The 26,762-nt window shown below is 39.0% G+C and overlaps 1 protein-coding gene across 4 annotated transcripts in view; it reads right to left on the bottom strand.

Annotated features, from left to right (window-relative positions):
* Nucleotides 1-26,762, bottom strand: part of PTCH1 (patched 1) — a 75,800-nt gene that overhangs the window by 14,330 nt on the left and 34,708 nt on the right. For 2 of the 4 annotated variants that reach the window (XM_073344957.1, XM_073344960.1), the window contains exons 8-18: nt 25,461-25,608; nt 24,465-24,596; nt 23,999-24,154; nt 23,283-23,381; nt 21,938-22,063; nt 14,262-14,380; nt 11,390-11,789; nt 10,557-10,866; nt 4,938-5,080; nt 2,229-2,412; nt 369-649 (exon numbers count right to left, since the gene is read on the bottom strand). In XM_073344957.1, the coding sequence (XP_073201058.1) occupies nt 369-649; nt 2,229-2,412; nt 4,938-5,080; nt 10,557-10,866; nt 11,390-11,789; nt 14,262-14,380; nt 21,938-22,063; nt 23,283-23,381; nt 23,999-24,154; nt 24,465-24,596; nt 25,461-25,608 (2,098 nt within the window). The remainder of the gene's footprint in view (nt 1-368; nt 650-2,228; nt 2,413-4,937; nt 5,081-10,556; nt 10,867-11,389; nt 11,790-14,261; nt 14,381-21,937; nt 22,064-23,282; nt 23,382-23,998; nt 24,155-24,464; nt 24,597-25,460; nt 25,609-26,762) is intronic. The other 2 variants (XM_073344958.1, XM_073344959.1) reach the window with 2 other exon arrangements.

The following is a 26,762-nucleotide window of genomic DNA, read 5'->3' as shown; positions in this document are numbered from 1 at the left end:
TTGTTTGATTTAAAAACAAACAAACTTGGGGGTGTGAGGAACGTAGAATTTTTTAATAGCTACTTAAAAATTCCAATTTTCCTCCGTGCTTCATTTCTCATGTTCATGAGTATCTGAGCAGGGACAAACGTTTAGTTATGTTTATAAAAAGAACTTTAAAGCTACTAGAGTGTGGTCAAAAGATTAAGGTTATTAAGGGTTATACCTTTACCATGAACCCTACCCCCTCAAGTTGAATAAATATATCATGAATGATGCAATATACATACTCCACCAGAGGCCCAGACATAAACAAAACCTTTCTGACTGCAGCAAGAGCTAGGCTGAAAGGAATTTGCCTTTAACAAAGACCCTTATAATAAACTTACAATGATCCCAGCCGTCCAGGGGTTCAGGAGAAAGAGGGCACACACCAGAAATGTGCAAGCCAGAACCACGCTAATAGACAAGAGAAGCCAGTGACGAAGCCCAATGTACTGTTCCCAAAAAAGAAATGGGTATCCATTTGGGTAGCTGGGGACCCCAAGACTGGTGTAGTTGTTACAGATAGCTCTCACTTTTTCAATAGCTTCCACAAAGTCAGCAGTTTCACGCAATCCATTGAGGTAGAAAGGAAACTGAGCATATTCAATGGGCTCAGCTGCTGGAACTAGGAGAAAGATGATAATTTTTAAATACGGATTGTAAAGGAAGAAAAAACAATATGCAGAGAAATAAATATGATTAAAGCACTTTGTTTTCTATGGAAAAGTGTTAAATATGAGTCACAAATTAATTACTTTGTTGAAACTCCAGAACTTCTGTGGCAACTTTAAAACAGGTGACTATATTTCACACCTTGCAGTGTAATTCAATGATTACACTGTACATCATACTCAAGACCAGCTTGATGATATTATTTAATGTAAATGGGTATCTAATATTATATTAGAATTACTGTGGCACATATCACTTTATTGTCTGTCCACAGTACACTGTATGTAATATAAAATAAATAAAAGAGCAACCTTCTCAAATACTTCTCCCTATATTTTGTTTGAAAGAAGATGAGTTTCAAATAAAACTGTGTTACTCCAGTTTTATGCTGGTGTAACTCCTGTGAAGTCAACATATATTTATCTAAAATCAGTGGAATTAAACTGCTTCTAAACTAGATTTATGCAGTGGTGAATCAGGCCCTTTTATTTTGTAATACTTCAGCTGTTTATTTTAAAAGCCACTATCCATTAAAAAAAAAAAAAAAGTAAAAAACCCCTAACAGTAGGGGCTTATTGAGGAAATACATAACATTTTATCCTTTAATGATCTGACAAACTTAAATTTTCCATGCTTCTTTTTGAATGTAATGCTAAGTCTACTGTAATACCAAAAGAAAAAAAGAGCCTTCCACAACAAGCATTTAGTTACTGCCGCTGTGTGTTCCAGACCCTGCAGGGTCATTCAGTTGACTTGCTAAACATGATTTGCCCTATTATAATCTCAACTATAAATTTTCATTAAGACAAGACTTGGCTGACTGCCACAAAGCTCTAGGGTTTGGATACAGTGAAGCACAACTTGCTTGTTATCCAATCACATTTCCAAGAGAATCAATCCTCTCCTTCCCCTTCCACCCCTCAGTTACCAACTAGCAATCCACCCAATAAATCCAGTGTAAAAGCTAAGAAAATCAATTTGGGATTACCATTCATAATGTAAAAAGGTGAATGGGGGCAGGTGGAAAGGAAGGATGACACTCTCTTACACTGACTTCTCCCCTACCCAAACAGCTCTAGCGCAATACAGGTATGGGTGGTTTAGATGAATGACCTAACTTGCAAAAAATTTCTTCCACACTAGGGTGACAAATTTAGGATAAACATGATATCATTTTCAATGATGAAACTCTGGAATGGCAAAGGCAGAATGTTATGCACTCTGAAGGTTTCCCTTGCATACAAAATTAACAAGCAGTGTTAAGAAGAAATGTCTAATGCAAGTTTTAGAGCTTAGATATAAACTATTATACAACTAATTATTCAACATGACAAAGTCCTGCAGTGGTACCACATTATACTATATTACACAACTGCATCTGTCTCCCGAGATTTTAAAGTAACACAATATATTGTTCCGTTTATGCTTCTGAGACCTGTACAGTGTCAAGTAACTAGAGAGTTACTGGGCCTTTAAGGAAGGGGTGAGGCACTTATATAAACTATAAGACATTAAGATTAAATGTTACTTACTTCTCAGCCTTGTTTCTGGCATATAGTCTGCTTTGTCATGGACCCATTCTGGACGGTGAGGCCGGATGTTGGCTTGAGAGGCAGCGTAGGCCACGGGGTCATTGCTAACCCAGGCTGTCAGGTAGATGTAGAAAGCATTTGGGTTAATGATTCCATCTGCATCCACCAGACGCTGTTTAGTCAACTGCAAAATGGAAAGATTAGAAGCCTTTCAGAAAGGAGTTTTGCTTTCAGAGCTTTTGCTGCAAAGCTTTAAACAAAACAACTGGAATATGCAACACACATACAGAATCATTTTTTGTGTGTGTGACTTCACATTAAGTGACTAAACAGACTATTGTTTGAGAGTGAGCAAATATCTAAATATCTGTATTGAACTTTAGAAAAGTGTTTTGTTTTATTTTGTGAAAAGCATAAAATATTTATTATAAACATTAAACCAGCAGATGGTTCCAGAATAGACTGAACCAATTAAATCTGAATTCTAAGAGACTGTCTACAGCCAAGGGGGAAAAATGACCAAGTTGGAGAAACATATTTAAAGGAGGGGGAAAAAAAATCTGGCAAGAGTCCCTATAAACGTCTGTGTGCAGTTAACCTCTGTTGTTAACACTGAAGGAAATGCCACCCAGTAAATGGAGGAGAGCTATAAAAATAAAACAACATCTGTATAAATTTTGCTAACACTTGCCTCCTATGACCTATGTATTCAGAAAATGCCAAGCGCCAAGAAAGTAGACGAGTGCACTGTGTAGCTTGGGTCATTGTTGGCAAATGTTTTTGTGGGGTAAACAGCAGTGGTGTACTTCCAGGGTTTTGTAGCCAAACGCTATCCAGCCAGAGGATGTCTTGGATGAAAAACATTATGATTTTTTTGTTTTGTTTAGTTTATTTTAAATTCTGGACTGACTCCAATTTCAGGTCTTTTTAATGAAATGAAAAACAACAGTGACAGCAGTTTAAAAAAAAAAAAAGCTGGATTCCAAAGATCTGGATTCAATTAATCCACAGGATATGCAACAACGATATGTCTTCAAGCTGTCTTTGGAATTGCACAGTACAGCTCACAGCCCCTGTGGGTGCACGACACTTTTCTCCCTCCCAGGCACAGGAAATTATATCAGAAGCTATGGTCCAATCACATTTGTTCCGTGATGTACCTGGTACATACTACCGAACAAAACTACTTGGGCATCTCACTTAAGTTTCCTCTTCAACTCCCTTCTTTTGCTTAATTCCTAACTCAAACTCCTGTTCAACTTGACAGCATGCTGCTGTAAAGCACTGTGTTTTATACACCATAGTAACTTTGAACAATGTACTCCGTAAATCTGTCACCTTTAATGCCAACAAAAAAAGGAAGACAATAAACAGAGCTGCCGGGAAGATCATTAGAGTGACTATTTTCTGCCTGAAAACACAGAAAGTCAGCTATAGTTCTGAGAGAAGAGAACCTAGGCTACTACTGTATTTTTTTCTGAACTGCCCTTTAAAAGTATAATTTTAATATAAACAATCAAAAACACCAGGCTTTGTCTTCCAAATGGGATCATAATAAAAATCTTCAAATACAACTGTATGCTATTATGTACTATATAAAAAGGAGCTCTCTGTTCAGGTTGCTTAATGAGCTGTAATTCCCAGCTCACATAGACGTACTCATGCTATCTCTGCTCAAGCTAGTGCACTAAAAATAGTAGTGTATCCGAGGTAGTACAGACAGCAGCTTGGGCTAGCCGCCCAAGTATGTACCCAGGGAGTCAGAGTGGTACATACTTGGGTGACTAGCCCAGGCTCCTGTCCATGCTACCTTCTATTTTTAGCATGCTGGCTTGAGTACAGCTAGCGTGGGTATGTCTATGAGAGCAGGGAATCACACTTCCCAGCTCAAATGTCGATGTGCCCTTAACTCATGATAGTGCAGGAGTAGTATAGTTGGGGTTGCCAATTTTGGTTGGATGTATTCTTGGAGGTTTTATCACATGACATAATCTTTAATTAAAGATTACTCTTTAATTCCTGGAGACTCAAGGACAATCCTGGAGGGCTGGCAGCCCTCACTATAGTATATGATGGCTCCAATACCCTTTCACCCACCCCTCCTAAAAAATATCTCTTAAAAATGTGCCTTTCCATTCAAATTGTTGGGAGCAAATTGAGTAGTTGGGTATCTATATTTTAAGATTTCTATTCACCAGTGAAAAAACAAAATAGACAGAGGATGACCTTATATTACTGGTTCTTCACATACTTGAGTGGAGTTGCACCTGATTTACACCAAAGTCAATGGCGTTCAAACTGATGTAAAATTGGAGAAGAATCAGGCCATGTAAAGCTCAAGTCTGCCTTCATATACAAGGATGCAACTCCTATTGTGTTCAATGGGAACTGAGCTCATGCATTTAAGAGCAGAACTGGACTCAAAAAATATTAAGTATGCACCACCTAGTATTTCATAAAGATAGACATTTGTGATGATTGCTTTTGAATATTACAGAATGCAGCCTCAATCCTGCAGCATTACTCCCATGAGTAATCCAACTGAAGCAAGCAATGCTAATCATGTGTGTGAGAACTGCAGGATCGGCTTTTTAAACTCAACAGATACTGGAAAAAACAACTAAGTAATCCCCATTTCTTCTACACCTCCCACTAGTTTGTGCATTTCCACATAAACAGGTATGGTCACAGTGACATATGGGACAGTACCTGGCTGATGTCGATGGGTTTATCGCGGTTGCCTGTTTGCACCAGAAGTTTGTAGGCCAGGACAGCATCATCAGATCCATTTTTGTAACTGTTGTATGTGATTTTCCCAGTTTCCCAGTCGCTGTCAAATGCATCTTGAAGACCTACAGTGAGTTGGAAAAGGGGTGGAAAGATTAAACATGCAGAGTAAGAAACCACTCTTTAAACAAATTACAGTTGGGAGAAACAAAAGTAATTACTCTTTTTACATATATACCTATTTTGGGTCAGCCTGTAGCCTCCCTAATGAAGCTGCAGGAGACGTAAACCCACCCCCAGCCTCATGCTCACTGCGTGGCTGTGTTAGGACTCTCCCCATATTGTGGCTGGAGTGCAGATGCACAGAGTACAAGCTAGACAGAGTCTGCTACGATCCCTCCGTGAAGGGGGTGGCAAGAAGGAGGAGCCTTGGCTTTTGGAGCTGGCCAGCAGAGCTGAGCTCATGAGAGTGGGTAAGTAACCTGCACTCAGAAAAGAGCTGTAGTAACCCACTACCCCCAGGAGTGAGTGGGGAGCTGGGAAGGCATTATGACTTCCAGTCACAATTCCTTCTCCTGGTGGCATAGCTAAACATTGTCCCATTCACAGGGCTAGGAGTTAGGTCCGAGAACTCAGTTTGTAAACCAAAAGAAGAGGATTCACAGAGGTCTTTATTAATAAACTACAGTTGTGCAATGCTAATATTTTTTAAAAATGTGTATCTCCACGCTTTGCAACCCCCTGCCCCCACACATTACTGAAATCTCACCCTACGCTGAATGGGGCCAAAACAGAAACTCCATTGACTACCATGGAGTTAAATCAGGGAGGAATTTAATCCGTTATCTAAAAAGAAACATTCCCCATACTGCTCCTGCCCTCCCCCCCCCCCCTTCATGAGATGCTGGCCAAGCACATAAGCTCTTTCATTAACTGTCTTGTGCTACTGCAGAGCGCTAAAGCAATAGGTTCTATGATAGAACCAGAAATTCCACTGCAAGGGGGAAAATAAAACCACACTCAAACTTTCAACTTCAAACAACAACTCAGCTGCTTCTTGAGCACAGCATGAGTGAACATGGTTTTGTCAATTTGTTCCATCTGTTCAACTTGTGTAGCTAATACAAGTCGTGGGATCTGCTGCCAGCATGTGTAAAGATCACAGCCAACACCTATTCACTCTCAACTGTTATTTTCCTCTTTGCCACCCTTTCAGGGTAGGGTGGGGGAATAGCTCACAGCACAAATTTGGATCAGATTTAGAACAGGAAGCCACAGGCCAGTGCAAGGAGGCTCTTTGAGAACAGATGACAAACCGCATGTCCTGGGAAGGGAAGGAAAAGCACCGACCCACCTCACAGCTGCCTTGAGAGGCTGTAATCAAAACCATCATTACAGAACTGATAGGTTAGCTACAGCTGTAAAGAGATAAGAGTGTTGGAAGAGAAAACATGACCTAAATGACACACAGCCTTAGGGCCTGAGTGCTCATTCACCTTTACAAATGCTTACCCCTCCCTGGAAAGTTGCCTCCCTTGCAGACCTCCATAATCATACTCCCCCCTTCCCTCACTAAAGCCAACAGGTTCAGAACAAAATAATAAAGCAAACCTTCTAAACCCAGCTCAGACAGTACTCCAGCCCCTTGCCCAGAATATTTAACACCAGAGACTCTAACATCATCTAAGTGACTCCAAAGCATGCAATATGAAAGCTCTGCTTGTTGGGCACTCGGAGTGGGCAAGACATAACTTAGGAAGTGGAAAAATACAAATCTCTCCTTCCTGAACACAGGTTTTTCCATTAAAACCTTCTGTGAAATGGTTATAAGCACCAGTTGTGTTATCAGAATAATAATGTAAAAGAGCACATTGGGAGTTAAAGGAGAGCTATTCAAGAAGAACATGGGAGAGGAGGAGAGACCACCAAAGAAAAGACGACTCGTAAGTTACGATAAACATGACTTTCCTTGGTAAAGTGAGCATAAGATGCTATACTAAACAGACAATATTTGGGGCCAGAGTTTTCAGACTAATATACACTTCATACAAAGGGGACAACTAGATACACAAATAATCAGAATTAGCCAAATGCATTCAAAATTACTTAACTTGTGCTTGCAAATTCAGTATACAACTGTGCATAAATTTTACATAACTAACTTGCGTGAAAATCTAGTCTTTTTTGCCTCCTTTTATACTTAGGAAAAAAAAAAGGATCTTTGCCACAAACTCCAAATCCATTTTGAATATTTTATGACTTAGATGGCTTATTCCCTTTATGCTGTTACTGGAATAGGCATGAGTACCAGCACCAGTTTCTTATTATTGAACTGGTACATTGCTGAGATCTAGAGATGTCAGAAAGAGTATCTAAGAAATCCCCTTTAGGTGTGTATAACTTCTTAATGATTTCAAAATCGCTTCAACTTACAGACCACCAAAAATACCACGACACTTTTAAATAAATAAAAGTTTTGAATTCAAAGGAAAATGTCTTCAGTATGGGCAGGTCACACCAACATTTAAGCTACACATTACAAGTACAACCAAAAAACAAGTATGTTTTAAAAATAATTGTGATCAGCAAAATCTTTTGGAATGGAAAGATAAAGCAACATAGTGGTGCCTTTCTTTGGCAAAGCTATACAAATGAAGGAATTTTTTAAAATGGCATATGCAGGAACATAAAATTTGTCACATGAAGCAGTGACCTATGCTTGATGTTTCACACGAGGAAGGTGAACCCCCTCCCTCCAAAGTGCATCTGGCCAATTTTGCCATACTGTACATGAGATGTTGGGGATGAGGGAATGAATTCCTTCCTGACCCATGCAAATAGCAGGCACTGTGAAGCACAGGGTATGATTACCCTTTGGAAAACAAGTGTAATTATAAGTCAATCAGGGAATATAAATTACCTCATTTACATCCAGTTACTTATATACACAAAGTTCACATTTCCAGTTCTAAATGAAATTATTAAAACGTTAATTCTTTCCTTGATATTTTCAGGTAAAAGAGAAAATGCTTGCATTATTGAAAATCAAGGAGCAAGACAACATTTTAAAAGATTTTGTGGAAGACGGAAGCCATATAACTCCACTGAAAATAAATCAGTGGGAGTCTTGTATGGCTAGCGCCAAGAATAATACTTTGATAAAAAATGCTGCTGTTCACATACTATTGTTACCTACCACATCCACCATGCAAAAATTTAAGTGCCTGAGGGCCATATTCAGCCTGCAATCTGTGCATTGACTTCCTAGTCAAGTCTATGGGAATTATCGCTGTAGTTCAAGCACCTGAAATGACCTTAGTTTGCCATTAGAAAGATCATCCTATCATGTTCTCTAACATCCAATCACTTCATTCTCATACAGTTCCACCAGCTCTCCATTCATTCCAGGATCCAGTTTAAAACTGTCCCTCCTCCTTGTTTTTAAAAAGCTGAACAGACCTGTTCCAGCCAGCTTCACTGGCCTTTGCTCTCTTTTTACTTCCTTTCCATTCCACTCACTTAGTCTTGGATTTAGCTAGCACAATATAAGAATTAGGTATTATTATTATTACTATCTGCTCCTTCACATAATTGCATTACTACAAGTGTGAGAACTTTCTCTAGTATAGGTCTTTGATCCCTCTCCTTCATCAACACTCCATAATCTTAAAACATCTCCTCTCCTTTGCCTACACTCCTTAATGTTTTTCTCCTTCTATTTTAATCTACACAATATAGTTGTTTTATATTAGTTGTACAGTTCTTCCTTCTAAATGTCAAATGATAGTCACATTTATGACCCAAAAAGAACAAAAGTTCATCAGGGTTGAGGTTTTTGCCAAATCACAGGTTTGGGGAACCTGCTTATTCTACCCTAGTGTTTTTTTGTTTTGTTTTTTGGTTAAATGTGTCATGCAAGTTACATTTATTATCTCAAAAGTGTGTGAGTTACACATACATCCACCGCCTATATAGAGCTTCCATATGATTTCAAGGGCGCAAGGGAAGGATGGATAATGTGGTATGCAGGGCTTGCTCAGTTTTGGGGTGAGCTGTAGAGGTAGTGGCTTTGCAGAAAGGAGGTGTGGCTTGGGCCAAATCCCTTGCTCAGTATTATCCTCCCAGCAGCAGAGTGAAAAAATGGAGCAAAACGAAACCACTCCTGAACATGGAACCAGAGCAGTTATTGGTGCTGGTGTGCAGTCTTCGATAAACTCTGAGTCCCTGTGGGATGCAGCTGTGATTACCGTAAGATTCATTTGTCATATAGATGTCAGATTCACAATAAGCATATAGTGGAATCTTTAAGCACTGGGATATGGAGTGTGTGGTGTTCTGGTGTAAATAAATGTGGAGAGACAGATTTGTCTCTGAAAGAATCAGGTACCTGTAATGGGTATGATGACTGATTACCTTACTGTGTCACTGAAAAACAAGCTGGGTTAGGTAATATCTTTTATTGGACCAACTCCTCTTGGTGAAAGAGACAAACTTTCGAATTACACACAGCTGTTCTTCAGACCTAGCGTTTACCACACAACACTGCCAGCAGCAATCTTGCCCTCATTCCAAACTTACCACTAGCACTGCACGCTGAGCATCAGCACAAACTTGAAGACACAGAAATAATTTCTACAATAAACACCCTCCCCTCAAGCTAACTACTCATGCCACATCTCTTTATTCTGTGTACAGGAAATTATCTGCATGTCTGTATCATTGCGAAACATGCAAAAAAGGGGACACCCCATAACTGCCTGTATTTCTTTCTGTTGTTTCCTACAAATTGCTTTATGTAAAAAAACCGTAGCAGAAACAAATCTCAGTTGAATACCAGCATATAATAAGTGTATTTGGAAAAGCAGGTTAAAAACTATTGCCGTTTCTTCTCCTGCAACTAAATGCGCTTCTGAGCAAAGTATTCCAAGCAAAACTTTCAATAAATGAATGTCACAGAAGACTGATGAAGGAATCCCAAACTTAAAAAACAATACAAAACTAAAGCTCCTCTCAGCCTCCCTATATATTAAATACAACAGGGAGCTTGATCATTTTTGGACTGCAGGCCACCCAACATATTCATCATGCTGCCCAACATATCCACAGAAGTAAAAAAAAAAAAACCCCAACAAAAATATTGGCACTTTTACGCACGTGTTTCCTAGGAATTACTGGCTACCTTAGGAGCCTGTAAACAGTTATGGAAAAATTTAGACTGTCTCCATAGGTTAGCACAATTTAGTTTTTCAATTGACTAATACTTCCTAAAAGTCTTTCCAACATAAAGATGGGAGAGGGAGAGATGCATTTCTAGGCAGAATTTGATGACCCAAAACTAAGAAATGTTCAATTTTCTGAAATGTTACTGTTTGTTTTCAGTACTAAAGAATAAACGGTTTCAGAATGAATTACTATAATAATACTACGCGCTTGGCCCCTGATCCAACAAAGCACTTAAGTAACATGCTTAACTTTAAGCATGTGAATAGTCCCAACTGAAGCCAACAGGATGGCTCATGTACTTGAAATTAGGTCTGTGTTAAAGACACAGGCACAAAAAGATATCAAACCCCTCTATTAGCCATTCAGCAATTTTCTTACCTTGCAACCAGTCTCGAAAGTAGTGCAACCACATTTTGGGAAGCTGCTTATTTTCCTCCATCAAAACGTATGTCACATTGCTGAAACTTTTGTGAAGGTCATAAAGTAAGTGCTGGATGTTGGGGTAGTCTGCTTTCTGTGTCACTATATACATGTTGTAGAAGGAGAAGTACTTGAATTGTGCAGCAATAAAGTCATATTCTCGGGTTTCCCGTGGTACAATGTCTGTGAGATCCAGTCCATCTCTCACCCGGGTAGTACCATAAAGACTGACACCAAGTAAACCCAGGAAAAGGAAAATAACCACAACCTGCAATAGAAAATGGAAATGCAGTAAGTCCTACGTTTCTAAAGAAAACATGCTGCTTAGGGCACATTAGAGGAATTATTTTGAAATTTACTTTTTTAGTATCATGCTTTTAACCCCTACACATGATGCACCCCTTCTAATTCCTACTATAGTCAATGGGAGTTGGACCATGCTCTATACATTTTAAAGGGAACAAAAGTTAGAAATCTACTTTTAACTTATTTTCACTGTTTACAAACTTATATTACAGATGTCAGCGTCTCCCTTTACTCAAAATCTCTGTAATAAAAATACTGTCACTCGACACATTAGTAAACTGAAAGTCTTCAAGTCTGAAATTAGTGCTAAGATTTTAGAGTTCATTTAAGAATAAATATTCTAAAAGGAATCTCTGCCTGTTGGCAGTGTAATTTACCAAGCTCTAATGAGGTAACTCATATTGCTCCAAAGTACAAAAGTCCTTTCCTCTTGGCAAGGGAGGAATATGTATTTTTGTGACATGGATGTGCATTTTGCAGGTTACCTTGGCTTTTGGTTTTAGCAGGAATGGAGCGTAATGCTTTTCGGCAAAAGATGAGAGTGTCCATTTAGTACAGGGTGGCTCAAGACAATGCATGTTCGAGTCTGAAAACTGAGAAAGCAAATCCCTTGTTGAGCTTGTGCTTTCTGGGCTCTGGCAGCTGAGGTTATCCTGTGTCACTGTGACTGGCTGCACAGATACTTCTGAGCGAGGCTCTGCTGTGGTGTAGTACACCTGGGTATGAGGGTCATATTCTGTGCGCAGCTGCACTGTAGACTGCATTGTAATCTGAGTTTCATGTGCAAAACTGTGACTGCTGTAGGGTGGTGGAGGGCTGTAGCGAGTGTTATCATTATCTGCATATGCTTGAGGCTCAATCTGAATCACTCTGCTAGTACATGGACTGAAAGAGAAGAGACAAACATCCATTTACACTCATATACATTTTCATTTTAATCAGACTAGACAGGGTAGTCTTTATCCATGTACAACTAATAGTTTTTTACACTTTAGTTATATATAATTTTTATGAAGGTTTTGTTTTGCACTTTTAAGGAAACATTTTGCTAAACATGGGTGAAAAGAAGGTGCCTACATAAATACATGTGTATCTCTTGTGCCTGCATAAAACAAAAACAAGATACCAACGTTTGTGTGAAGAAACTAGCATTTGTTCACACAAGCCAGTTAATTACACATGCAAATCAGGTAGCTAGGCATGTAGTTCCACAATTTGCATATACCGACATGGATTTGGGTTTGCATCTGCTGTAACCATAGTAAAGATTAAACTATTCAGAAGAGTAGAATGTAAATACACAATGAACTGAGTTCTCTTTTTAGAACTATTCAAGGTTATAATTTCAAATCAATCAGCTGTTAAACATTTGGGCCTTGTCATTGGGGACAGTTTGAAAATACTTGCCATATGCTGACTGCATGTTGTAAAAAAATGAAGTAAGCGTAAGTGAAGATTAACTTCTAGGACGGAAGGGCAACATAAGACAGAATTACAGAAGTATTCTCTTCAAGCACTCAGTTTTAGAGTATCCTATACAACACTTGGCAGCTATCTAGTTTACAAGGACAAAGATGGACCTCACATAATCAAAAACAAACTTTTTTTTCTTTAAGTGTGGAGAGAAAATAAACATAGTATGAAGCATTGATAATAGAACAACAGTATCAGAAACTTTTAATTGAAGTTACATAAATGCTACAAAAAAGATTTTCAGAATGCTGCCTGCCAAAACAAAGCAAAATTGCATAGGCCCAGATTCTGATCTATGCTTTGTGCCACTCAGATGGGGTAGTAAATAGCAACTGTGGATGCTTGCAATCTCTGAAAATCAAACTCAAAAATGGAGGACCCAAAGTTAGTGAAAACTTCCCCAACATTACATACTGAATCTATGGCAAAGCCAGGAATAGAACCTAAGCTCTGGGTTCACAGTCCCTTGCTTCAACCACTCCCTGTACCTTGAAAACAAAGCTAGAGATGACATGGCATGTTCTCCCTTTTATAAAAAGGTTAAATTGTGTCTGGTCCTTAGGGTGTGCAAAGGGGAGAGGATGCAAGGTGCCTTCTCCTCGGTGCACAAACCAACTGCAACGGGTGGGGAACTGTAGTCAGTGCTTCAGATTAGCTCCCCCAGTGACCAGGGGCACTGAAAGCCATTGAACAAAACTGTATACCTTGAAAATGATGGAGGTCATGCATTCAGTTGCTATTATTACTTCAAGCCAGGGGTGCTGATGTACTGCAAGAACCCCCCAAGTTCCAGCGCCCCTGACAGTGACTCTAGCCTTGCCATGGGTTCTGCTTCATAAGCATTTGCCACAAAGCTGGCTCAGTGCATGCGGGAGGTAGGAAGGGGGACGGAGTTCATGCTGAACCATTTCCTGGATGGTGGAGCTGGTGCTGCAGCCCCATCACTGAGGCCTTGTTTACACTATGAGAGTTACAGCAGCATAACTATGGTGCTGCTGCTGTGCCTCTGTCATCTCATAGTGTTAACCCTCACTGCAGCAATAGAAGGGATTCACTCCACCTCCCTGAGTGACAGAAGCTAGGCTGATGCTAGGAAGAATGCTTCCGTTGACCCTGCCAAGCCTACCGCAGGGTTTTAGGTCAGCTCAGCTGTGGTGCTCAGGGATATGGATTTGGCACACCCATGAGCGCCATAGCTATGTCACCCTAAGTTTTATGTGTAGACCAGGCCTAATTCTGTCCAAATCTGTGCTGCTCTGGCATGGTCCTCTTAGCACCTCTCCCAGCCCTACAAAGAGCGGGACCCTTAAGTCATTTCCCAATTCTAAACTTTTGGAAGATTTTTTTTCTGTAATGTTGAAAGGTTTCCATGTATAACAGTAATAATTATATAGAGCTGACGATAACTTTAAGTACAAGTGATGGGGGCCCTCACATTTTGGCCTGTCCCCGAAACACCCGAAGTGGAATTAACTCTTCTTCCTCCCGCCCCCTTCTTTGGGACCCTGCAAAAATCATAAAAACAGTGAACTAAACACTTGTGGATATTCTCAAAGCATGGGTCCGCTACAAACTTCTGGAAAGTTATGCTCCAAAGAGTAAAATGAGTGTGTGTGGTACAGTTTATATGGTACAGAGAGAGCACTGTTTATTGTTTTACATCTACTCAGGCAGACAACCAAGATAGCAAACATGCTTCACCTGTTAGCAATAAAACCATGCTGACAACATGCTACTATGGGCTTGATCCTGCAGTCCTGAAGCATGCAGAACTCCTGCTCACTGCAATGGGAACTATTCACACAGAAGGGCTGCTGTCAGAGCCCTAAGTGTTCATCACAAGGAGATTGTTTGATACAAAGTAACCCTCCCAGACAGCCTCACCTTGTAAAGCAGCAGAATATATCCAATCTCCTGTCCTCCCGACGGTAAAGGTCCATGCTTAGAATAGCAGGAAAAATTAGCAGAACCATGGCAAAGTTGAATACCACAACAACAGCAGCCTAGAAACCAAGCGGAGGTAAAGAGATGTCATCACTAAGCTTCATGCTTTTAGGACACAGGCTTTAAAAAGCTTACAAACACCTTTCAATTCCAGCATGTCTATCCATTTGTCAAGTCAGCTCATGAGTACATTCAGACTTTAGCCTGGGGGACTGAAAGAGGTATTTTTACATTCCTATTTCATTGTGGTGAGTCAACTGTATTTAATTAAAGTTTGTAATATTAAATTTTATATTGTTCTTATGTATGTCCAAGACATGGTGATGGACATATTTTTAAAACTGAAAAAAATAAATACAATAAATTATATTTTTGTGAGAGAATTTGTATTATTGCAGTTTTAATAATGCAGAAAGAAAAAAAAAACACCCTTGGGTTAAAACTGTAGCTATCAATGTGAAGATTATGAAGTCATTTAGCTACCACTATAACATTACAGAATAGTGTTAAATCAATAATGGAAAAAGCTCTAATGAGCTTTAATGAAACTTTAAACTTTAATTAAAATGCTATATGTAGTAATGTACTACACATTTGATGTAATTAGCTAAATTCTAGCTATAAAAACCAGAGTAATATTTCAGGATTATTTATAGAACTCCCCCACTCAAGTTTAATAGAGTTTGATTAATGAGCCAACTTTATTAAAATAACTATTTAAAATGGAACAAGGATATTAAATATTAACTTTAAAGTGAAAATTAAATTCAAATCTCAACTGTTCCCCTATGCATGGTATATAAACACAGAGGGTGCAGCACATATTATTGTTATTTATTTGTTCTGTAGTACTGTTCAGGAGATCTGCCATGGACCAGAATCCAATTGTATTAGGTGCTGTCCAACACAGAACAAAAAGTTGGACCCTGCCCCACAGAGCTGACAATCTACAATCATGAAATGATAAGTGATACGAACAATGGGATTCCTTCACCCGATTAGAGGGTAAAGAGTAAATTAAAATACATATCCAAAATCATTCTCTAAAACACATATTAAATACCATGAATGACCACAAAAGATACCATGAATAATGGAAGGTCTGGGGGCGGGGATGGAAGAATAGCATTTCAAATTCAAATGAGCAAAATGTTCAAAATTATTTTGGGAAAAAAAAACAAAAATCAACAAAAAACTACGTTTAACTCTTTGGGTATGATCTAAGTTACCAATGACATATACAAAGCATGTTACTCTACCGTGGCTCAGTGTGTATGGCTCAATCTAAGGAAATGGCATAAAGAGATGACATGTTCTTGTCTGCCTTCCCCCCATGTAACTTCTGAGTTATATGCAATTCTGGCCCAAATTTTCAAAAACGGTCACTAACTGAATTTCTCGGGTTTTGAGTGCCCAAATTGCTACACCTTTGGCCTGATGATTTTCAGAAGGGTGAGGATTTACTACTCCAAAAGAAGTCAAAGGGTGTTTCAGGTGCTCAGCACGTCTGAAAATCACACTCCATGTGTCTCAAAACTGGTAACCCAGAATCTGTGGCATCCAAAATTAATATCCAGTTTTGAAAATGTAGCCCGTAGCATCTGGCCTTGGACACTGTAATTTTGACTTTTTCTGTGCCTCCTCTGCAAAACCAGAGTAATAAACCTCCCAATGGTGTTAGGAGGAGTAGTTAGTGCTTGCACAGTACTCTGAAGTTGTGAAACACAAATTATTATTACAACTTTCTGAGAATGACAGAACCACTAGTGTAAACATTTTCTGGTTATATTAATCCTAAAATTGTAAATATACTGTACTTTAAAGCAGTTTATGCTTCTGCTCCTTTTTATATTAAGATGCTTAAAGGAAGATTTTCATACCACTGATCTGACTGGAGATGTTACTATTGATAGAGTTTCTTTAGCATTAAAAAGGCTAGTTAGCATTTAACCAACACTTGAATCTTTCAGGGAAAAGATCCGAGGACCATTCCATGATTTATAAATACCCACACACAAAGGTATGTAAGGTCATAGCCAGGACTGCAAAATTAAGTGATTTCCTTTTGATCCTTTCTAGAATGGATAGAATCTGTCAGGAAAACAAGCTGCTGCTTTAGCAGGGGAGGTATTTACTGAGCCTACTTTGCAGAAGTTTTTTTTAAAATTATTATTATTCTGCTAAGTCAATCATAGTTGAAGTATCTATAAAGCATGAGTAATTAGTTCAGTTAAAGTAAGAGCCTCTGTCAACCTTCCTCCAAACTTTTTGAGATTTTGGTAGATCAGTCAAGCCTTGCTCCCAATTTCCCAATACAGTCCCTAATTTTTCCAGCACCAAAAAAACCTTCTATCTGGACCCCCAGCTTCATAGACACCACCCTCCCCAACACTTCCAGACACAGCCCTTACCTTACTGGATTCCATTGTGGGTACCAACAACCCTTGGGTCCCAGCTGCTTTTGGGCTCTATAGTTAAAATTGCACTGGGATTTGTACTTCATATTCTAGTGGGTAAATTTAGTTTCCACATTAAACATAACTACTCTTCCTAGGACTACTGAATTCTCCATAATGCAATTTTGGTCACAGACATACTGACTTTGCCAAAAAAAAAAAAAAAAAAAAAAAACATTTTTAAAACAATCCTTTTGTGAAATTTCCTTCAGTCTCATAGTTTTATGGACTCCTCTAGCTGAAGGATCTCAGTCCTTACAAACTCCAGACTTACTCACCCACTCACACAGACAGAATGACATCTTAGGTATAGGATAGTTTTTAATTTTTAAAATGAAATACATCAAGAGTTGTTCTCCTTATCAATCTTAACTCATCATCTCATCAAAGAGAAGCCAACGGAACTGATACAGCCTATCTCCCTGAATCCCCAGATCAGCTCCTAACATATATCCCTGCCTCTGGGGACCCAGGGAAGCAAAAACAGCAGGAGACTTGTGGGAAGGGAGCTTGAGTAGGATGAGAATCAGGGTTAGAAGGTGAGTTCTGCAGTGAGAGGAGGGGAGACCGAGGAAGAGCAGAGTTTCTATGTGCCGATGTATCAGGACCTCAAAGGCTCCTCTCAGTGCTACTGTTTGTTATGGAGGTTTGGTGTCTGGGTTGAGTGATGTTTGGGTATTGAGGCATGTGAACAACTTGGGCCTTCACTGACAATTTCCCTGATTTGTTGTGATTATATCAATAGGAACTGCACCTTAACTCTAAGTCTGTAGTGTGGGAATATAGCCCCAGTCTACAGGGAATCTGAAATCAGCAGCCACAAGACCCAGCAGAAGGAGCTGGGAGTGGGAAGAGCCTCATGCTTCCCTCTTGAAAAGTCAACAAAAGTTCTGGGATTAGTCCTAGAGAGAGAAGTAGGTGAGGCCTTGTTGGGGGGTGTGGGATGAAGGGGCTCTCTAAAGGGTGAGCATCAAACACACTCCAAGAATTTAGCTGCTTTCGCTGAACCAAACTTAAACATTTTAGTAATCTGCTGCTTTAAAATCTGGTGGCTGCTGCTGCTGCATCTGTTAACTGAAATAAGAGAATGGAAGTCTGTGCTGGAGTCACTGAGGGAGAAGCTAGCAAGGCTGATAGGTTGGGGCCCTGCCCAAGGTATGTGCTAGTCTTTGCCATTCCTGGCAGACCACCCAAGGAGAGTGGGTGTGCTGCACAGCCAGAGGTGATGAGCAGATGAGGAGGCCTCTCACAAAGACTTCCACCTTATTGCTGCCTATCTGCAACTCCCTTCTGATAGCATACATGACTTGGATTCTCTCCCTCCCCTCCCACCCCAACTTTACTTTTGCTCCTTAAATCCTCATGACAGGAGCAGAGAAAGTTTAAGGAGCTGGAAAAGAAGAGGGGGAAAGCCTTTTCAGTGTTACTCCACAGAGTAAGATAATGAATGTATTTAACAACTTACATTCTCTCTCTCAATAAAGCGTGGGTATCTCTTTCAGCTACATAGTATGTTGTGTATTATGAAAAAAATCCCACACATGGCAACCTACTTTAATATTTAGGAAAAATTTCATCATTCTTGCATTGAGGAAAATTTTTGTTGCAACAATTTATTGGGCTAAATTCTATGCTTGATTATTAGAACATCCAAGTAACCCCACTACATATACAAGACCAAATTCAGCCCTGGTGTAAGGGGGCTAAGTTCTATTGATTTTCATGGAGTTTTGCCCTCTTCTGCCAGGGCTGTATTTGTCCCATGAATTCAATAGGGTTGCATAGTTACGGCAGAATTTGATTCATTTGTTATATTCTTCCACCTCCTCCCCCACTTAGCAATAAAACAAAGAGCTGTTTTTGAAGATGTTCTTACAGCAGATTTGGTCAAAACAATTCACAGATTTCTTTGATCACCTACACTAATTTTAAGAATATTATACAGATCTTCAAATTTAGGACCCAATCTTGACAGCCCTGTAGGAGGTGAATCAATGTGAGTTGGGGGTTGCTCATAAAGCATTCAGCATCTCAAATTCTATGCCCCTGAGTTAAGCAATTTATGAAAGCAACAAAAAACAAACAAACAAAAATCACATAGTAAAAGCAGTAAAGCAAAACAAACCCCCTCAGATAATATGTTGTAGAAGCTCACTTTAAGATTGGTGATTTTCATTTCTTTATATTCTATAAAGGCTAATACATTATGTAAGATCTGTAAAAGTTATAGAATAAATTTGAATTTAAAAGGAAAACATTAGCCAACTCTTGAGACAACAGCCCCCTATTTTGTGGCCTTTGAATTTCTTAAAGTAACTGAACAATTCAGAAGTATGGATGAGCTACATTAACTTCCATAGCAGAAGTTCAGAAAGAAGAAAGTGTTGATATGCTAGGCTGAAAGTTGTGTTCCCATTTATAGGCGCTAGTCAGGAAACCATTTATTCTCCCTCAGCAGCTGGATTATTTTACAGATCCTGGGCCTCAAAAGCCATGGAAGCTTTGACAACTATCTTGCAATGTCTTGAGGAAGGTGAATGAAGAAAGAAATAAGGTCAAAAGCAACCCTCTTTTTAAGCCCATCTGCTAAAAGTTTGCTATCTAGATTAACAGAAATCAGCATCTATGAAAAGAAAACTGCTGTATTTCAATGCTTTCTAAGCTCCGCTAGGAAAATGTCAAAGTCAGCAAGGAGTTCTTATTTAAACAAACATGAATGAGAAGGAGAAGGAGGAAGAAAAATGCAAATAAAGAAATCCACATGTAAAAACAGACCACCCACTAGAATCTTACATGGCTGACTGATTCTGAATGCTGTGATTAAATGCATCACCTGATTTTGATTACACCTGGTGAAGCAATAAAGAACAAGTAATAGGTGCCCCCATTTCTAACAAGAAAAGGCTTCATTTTTATATTTTTCATTTGTGTCCACAAATTGTTCAGTTACCAGCAGATCCTCAGTGCAGGTCATAGGGTGCATACTTTGCACATTATTCCATCTGTCACATGTATAAAATCTGCTACTACATATGAGCAGAGAGAGGTTATAGCAACATACATGAAAAGACAGGGCAAGTTAAGTACTGTTTTAGATACTGGAAGGATTAAGTAGAAGTTCCTACAGAAAGATTCTAAGATAACTGCTACTTTATAAGAGACCTTAATTCTGATGTTTATCAGTCTAATCTGAACATGAAAACCACACTGGACACACTTGGATGTGCTAAAACCTCAACTGGAGCATCAGACATCTGTTTTTTGAAAGCATGGTACATCTGACAACATGTGCCTGCTACTGTGAACTACTGATTGAACTGACAGCAAAACTGTAGGTCACATAATGTATCTGTCAAACAGAAGAGAGAAAAAGTTTAATATATATATATATGCACACATGGAGTAATTCAGCTGCTCTCTCTGTGGCTGTCCCACTGGCAGTGGAATTGGTGTATATTTGAGGCAGACTCCCCAGGGCTTGAGCGCCCCTTAACAGCATGGAGTCCACATCTGTGAAGGCCCCCAAAACACAAGAGTTGAGTGAGTGGGGCCATGGAATCTCTCTCTGTGTGGATCCTCCAATTCTTCTTCCTGAGATCAATATATTGGGCTGAGATAGCCTCCACGGAGCCATTCAGCAGCCACTGTGTAGTATATGAAAGGAACGGGGAACACAAGTTCCCAAGGACTCCCAGTGGAGATATCCAAAGCCCTTTCTACTAGTTGGCCTAGGTGCTGGATCCTTGGAGTTGGGCCATGGAGTAGAAGAGATCATAATAAATTATTTCATTCCCAGAGAGTGTTTAAAAAGAAAAAGGTTACTTTTAACACATTGTATAGGCTCTAACAGTGAGTGCTGAAATCTATGTTAATCATTGTGTATATGAATAGGCGTGAATCCTGAACAAAGTCTACAACAGTTGATCTTTGCCATAAGATATTAAGTAATTCCTTTATCAATATCCCCCATAAGAGATGAAAGTGTCTTTCAGGATTACCTGTATTACCACCCTGCTCCCTTCCCCCATCCCACAACAAATGAGTCACTGCTGAAGACTTGCATCCCTAATTTTAGATATCATTTGAAGACACACAATGCAAAACAATGATGCCTGTGTTTTCCTGTACATTCTCTATTATTCATTATCAAAATGCCTACTGAGAAGAAAAATAGTAAACAAATTATTAATGTTCAGTGGTCTTCATGCAGCTGTAATCAGGAACTGCTTATTGTTTCACAGCTTAATGCAGACATGCCTGAGCCTCTGAAAACTGCAATAATTGCCACAGGTATTAAGAAAAATTGCAGCCCTCACTTCCGCTGGGTAGGTCAAGGGTCAAGCAGAATGAAAAACGATTAGAGAGCCAGACTACGATAGAAGAAAAATGACTATTGAAAAAGTACAGTTTCTCTGCTCTGTATTAAGATCAGACAGTGCTATAAATTGCCTATGTGTTAGAGCAGTGTCAGAGGAGAACCTCCCAGAGCTCTCTTCAAAGAGCCCTTTAGCTTTTAAGAGGCGCTTCCTTTAGTATCTCTCAATATTTCATCTCTCTGAAAACATTTTATCACAAACATAAACAGAAGAGACAGAGAGAGCGCCTTCCATTCATAACGTTCACACATTCTCTCAGAGTAGTTGGGCACATGAAATTATCAATATGCCTTGTTCCAATACTCTATTAAAAAGACATTGGGAATAAGGGAAGTACCTATTGCTGTGGTAATAGTTAATGTGGTAGCAACGCTCCTTGTTGCTGTCCTTGCACAAGGAATTATACTCCCACTCAGCAATCTGGTTTTGTAGGCTAGTGTATAGCCTGCTGCTTTTAGCCGTGGAGGCGTATGTGTGTGTGTGTGTTAAATCCCGCTTAGTTTTCTACTTTTCTCTTTTTGTGCTGGAACACCGTATGGATGGGTGAGGGTGCTCTTTCACTCTCCTGCAGGACACCAGAGGGTCAGGACGCATGTGCAATAACTGGGAGGAGCAGAGTTAGGGTGGAAAGAATGTGAGTGGTAGACTAGGGACCAGAAGTCAATGCAGTGGAATGGAGAAGTACCAGGTATTGACCATGATACTATCACTGAGAGTTATTATCCTGGCCCTACCATGATACAAGCACAATCATAAAAGCCAGCAAAACATGATATCAACTTACTTGGAGTGAAAATGCCCGTAAAGCAGGAATAGGAATTAAGGCAGCCATAAAGAAGGCAGTAACATTGCTGATAGATGTAAGGGCGACGCTTGCTCCTGTTCGCTTCAAACATTCACCTGTTCTATCCTGAAAAACATATGACATATCTTAAGAGTCCAATGAATTAAAGAGTATACAGCATTGGGTGTTTAAGGGTTAGAGCCTGCAAATGGAGCTGTGAGGTAGCAGGGAGAGATCACGCTGTGGATGTAACATGATGACAATGTCAATTTATAACAAGCCCATACTGAAATAAAAGCACCCACTTAACATAATCTGACAATATAGCAGGCACCACATAAAGCACTAACAATTCTTTAGGGGGAAAAGAAGGCTTAGCATGGCTTCAAAATTCAAAGAAAAAGTGATGCTGAGATCAGATATCAAATATTTCTTTTATTAACGAGGTTATGTTTGTACCAATTCAGCCACTTTTGTTTTAAATATTTTTCAGACAAAATAAGCATGCATTAAACTCCTGGCCAAACTATGTACCTACATGTCTCGGAAGCATGTAGCAATAAACCCGGGACCACACAAAGCTTTGTATTTTGTTAAAAAAAAATTGAGAAAGGATTGTTTGCCAACCTACAGGGCTGTTTGCTGTTGGTTTAAAAGCACAGGGTGGCTACAGGTAAAGGAGTCTGTGGTGCTTGTGTGCTAAGACAGATGACAAAAGAACGTGTGGAAGACACAGTTTGTATAAAATAAAAAATAAGCAAATACATATTGCTTTTTTACACAGATTTGTAATTCTGATATGAAACTCCAAACTGAAAACAAAACCCCGGTTTGGAGGGAGAATTCTGTAAAAATGAGAGGATTTGGATTTCACAATGCTCATATGTTAATGATTATATGGTATTTTCAATGATCACTCGTTTATAAATAAAGAGGAACTGTGGAACATGCATAATTCAAAACGAACCAAAAAAACCTCACCTCAATTTTTTTTCCTATGTAACAATTAAAATGGGTGTTTGTGTTTCAAACCCACTCCCTCTTGCTCCTTTGTGCCTTAACCCTTTAAACAATCGATGCAAAAATATTTTAGCATTTGAAGGTTACAATGCTATATTCCTTTCATCTCCAAAACATATGTTTACTTGGAGTGATGGGTGTGCAGAACAGGTAGGATTGCTTCCTAAATTATCTCTTGCATCATATTTAAATATTAAACTTCTAAGCTAAAATAATCTAAGCAGTTTTCTCCCCTCACCCCTAAAAAAAGACCATTAAACCTAGTCACATTCTGTGTCTCTGAAGCTTTTCCTTTATTTGCCCCAACTCCCCATTTTATCATTACCTCAAATGGAATTCTCTTATTCTGCCCCGTTTCACTAAATGCATGTGCCAAAAGGAAAACATCATCTACTCCAACTCCAAGAGCAAGAAAAGGCAAAACCTGTGGAAAAAAAAACCCAAGGAAGCTGTTATATCGCACTTATGACCTATCATGTAGCCAGATTTTAAGTGGCTAATTAAACAGTATTTCCCAGCACACTTTAAACAGGAATCTATGGGCAGGAACAAAAAACTAAAGGATAAACTAAGGCTAGTAACGTTCTTTCTGAAATAGTGCCAAGGGACTGATGCTGCATTCCTTCTGCATGCAAAACTCCCACTGAAGTCAATGAGAGATTTGGGTAGACAAGGAATACCAGATTAGATCCCAAGTGTATTTTGTTACAACTTAGGCAACCTGATACTTTCAGATGTATGAGCAAAATGTCTGGTCCCCTATTCTGCACCCCTGCAGAAATCAGTGCACAGGGGTCTGCCTGCATAAAATAAGTTGCAGGATTGGGGCCTCTCTCTTTAACACCCATCAGGAGCACTATTTTTGCAATTTCTCACAGTGGGACAGATGAAATGTGAGCTGCTGGAGGAAACAGGCACAAGTACAGAACTAAAATCTTAGCTCAGCATTTTTATTTAATTTTTTCAAAAACTGATTCTGATGGGTTTGTTTATTAACAGAGCAGTTGTAATCGAACAGCAGACTAAATAGCTCCTTAATACCTGAGTTGTGGCAGCATTAAAGGAAATTCCAATCAATGAGCACAGGCCCAATCCTGCAGCCACTGAGAGTGCAACCAACAAGACTCCTGCCAGCCCCACGGCACCCTGGGACTTGGCACAATCCCACCGCAGCATGGTTAAACAGGCATAGGCAAGCTGAAAGCAGAACAATTGGGGGGGAAAAAAAAAAGCAAAACATTAGAATGTGTCATATTCTAATGTTTCCTCCCCCCCCAACCAAAAGCTTGCATACAAAATACATTTTTAAAAGAGTACATACATAAGAGATGTTACATAAACAGGTGATACTCATAAGTCAAAGACGCACAAATTGCAAACTGACAGTTTCATCCTAGGCATTATGAAAATTGTATATATCATAGGCTGGAGCCAATAATGCACATGTATGTTAAAAGCAGTTAGAATACCAGAAATAATTAAATAAACAAGATTACATTTATTTTACCATTAATAAGTAGCCGCTAGCAACTCTGATAACACTGACGTCAGAAAATGATTTTAGGATGTCATCCAGAGTAGTTGTAGTAAAGGAAAGCACCTTCTGAGTAGAGTTTTGTGCAACACTCTGATGAACAACCTGTGAACAGATATTTAACAATAAGCATTACTAAACAAAGGGGATACATTATGAGCATTCTGCACTATACATCTGAAGCCAACTTCTGTTTTAATCATTAACATTAAAATGTACACCCTTCAGAGGAAATTTTGTTGATCCTACTTGAAATCACTAATTCATTTGGTACTTATTCATTGCAAGTTACTGATGATCAAATTAGAATGTGTGTTTTGCTGGGAAGACAGTTGCAATCACAGTTCATTCAGAAAAATTTTCAATATTGAAATTTAAGAAGGCTTTTCTGCTCTCCTCCTTTTCTCTCTAACTTTACAATTGACTTGTTATATCAGTTTTGCCTCTAATCCAAAACAACAAATTCTTAAGGGCACTCTTCTCTTTCTTCATTGGCCGGCCACTTTAGGGAGGTCACAAGCAGCTCGGCAGAGGTCAATGCCTGGGAAACAAAGGCCAGATAATGTCACATGACCTCACCAATGGGACTGCAGCTGTGAGCAGATTCTATGGCTAGCTAATGTTTTCCAGACACCTTTCTCCAGTAATCACACTGACCAAGTGCTTCTAAATTCAGTCTAGCACTTACATCTTCAGTTCATTTTCCGTCTCAGCAAATCAGAAAAATGTTCTCAATAACAGGAACAAAAAATAAAGGGTATCTTTTCTTAGTGCTACTCATATGTGAACAGCAAAAAAGTTGTTATATTAAAAAGAAGAAAGAAAAGCAGTATTTTTAAATATCCTGTTGCAGTGAGTACATTATTACTTTAGAACCAGGACACACCCACACATTAAGCATCTTCCTTATTGGACTACTATAATATATAATATTTCAAAGGATGATTTCCAGGTGACTTTGTATTTTACCTCAACATACATCCTCTGCCAGGCTTCCAGAATTGCGGCTGCCTTGTCTTCATTCCAGTTGATGTGTGAAACATACTCATACCCCTTGAAGTGTTCGTACATTTGCTTAGGAGTCATTAACTGAAACATGGTCTGTAAAGCCTGAGCACTGTAACAGGGAGAGAGAAAAGGAGGAAAAGGTATAAAACAAACATTTTCAGGAAGTGATTTTATTGCATAAAGTCTTGAATGAGAGCTTTAGAGCAACTTGCAAGAATGTTTTTCTTTTATAAGGCACATTAAAATTGAACCAGAGTAATTATTCTTTTTAGTTACTGGTACAGATGTATTGATATATACAGTATTTAGGGACAGATTCTGATTCCACTTAAGACAATGGAAGCTTTGCCATGAACTTCAATAGAATCAGTTTCAGGCCTAAAGGATGTAACCTTACAAATCTGTTTTTGGACAAAGACAAAAATTAAATTAATAGTCAATTTACTATCTAATTTCTAATATATGAACTAGGGAGGGTGGAGGAATAGTGAGGAATAATGTAGCAAGTTGTCAATAATTCTTCATCCAGGAGCATTGGGTTTTTGCTTTCCTTGGGGAGAAATGCCAGACTGAACTCTTGACAAGCAACAAGGATTACAGAAAGAGTGATCACTGTTCATCAGCAAATTTTTGGTCTCCGTTCAACATTATATAATTGTATCTAGCACACACAGCCATCCAAGGAAAGACAGTACACATTTCACTTTAGGTATGTTTTTGGCTACTTCTTAAACTATACTTCAGTTCACCTTTTCAGAATATATTAAATTCATTAAAATAAAATAAAAACCCCTTAATACTCAAGAGTAAAAACTTTAAAATCTTTATAAAAACTTCTACTAAAATTCTGCATGCATTTTTTAACTTCTCAATGATACTTATGTTGTACCTCAGCATAAACACATCCATTTAATTTAATTTTAATATATAACCTGCATCTTAAACTTCTGTTACTCTACAGATATGTAAAATGACCATATGGTCCATTGTCTCCAAGGACAGTCCTGTTTCTTCATATGATGTGTTGGGGTCCCAGGAATTCTTCTGAGATACATGCCACATTCCAGGTTTTTGTTGCATCCATCACAATGTTTATTCAAGATATATTGCCATACAGAGTAGAATTTTTTAGGCACCTACAAGTTAGGCATTGCAACCCTTAGCATCACTCCGAGGAATATGTATATATGTCTGTTTGGTCAGAAGCAGGCAGCAGTGACCTCAGCATGCAGTTTGCGTCTCTCTTTTGAATGACAGTTTTGC

Source organism: Lepidochelys kempii, chromosome 5, assembly GCF_965140265.1.
Source record: "Lepidochelys kempii isolate rLepKem1 chromosome 5, rLepKem1.hap2, whole genome shotgun sequence".
NCBI lineage: Eukaryota > Metazoa > Chordata > Testudines > Cheloniidae > Lepidochelys > Lepidochelys kempii.
The sequence above is the reverse complement of the archived record's forward strand: the minus strand, read 5'-3'. Positions and strand labels throughout refer to the sequence as shown.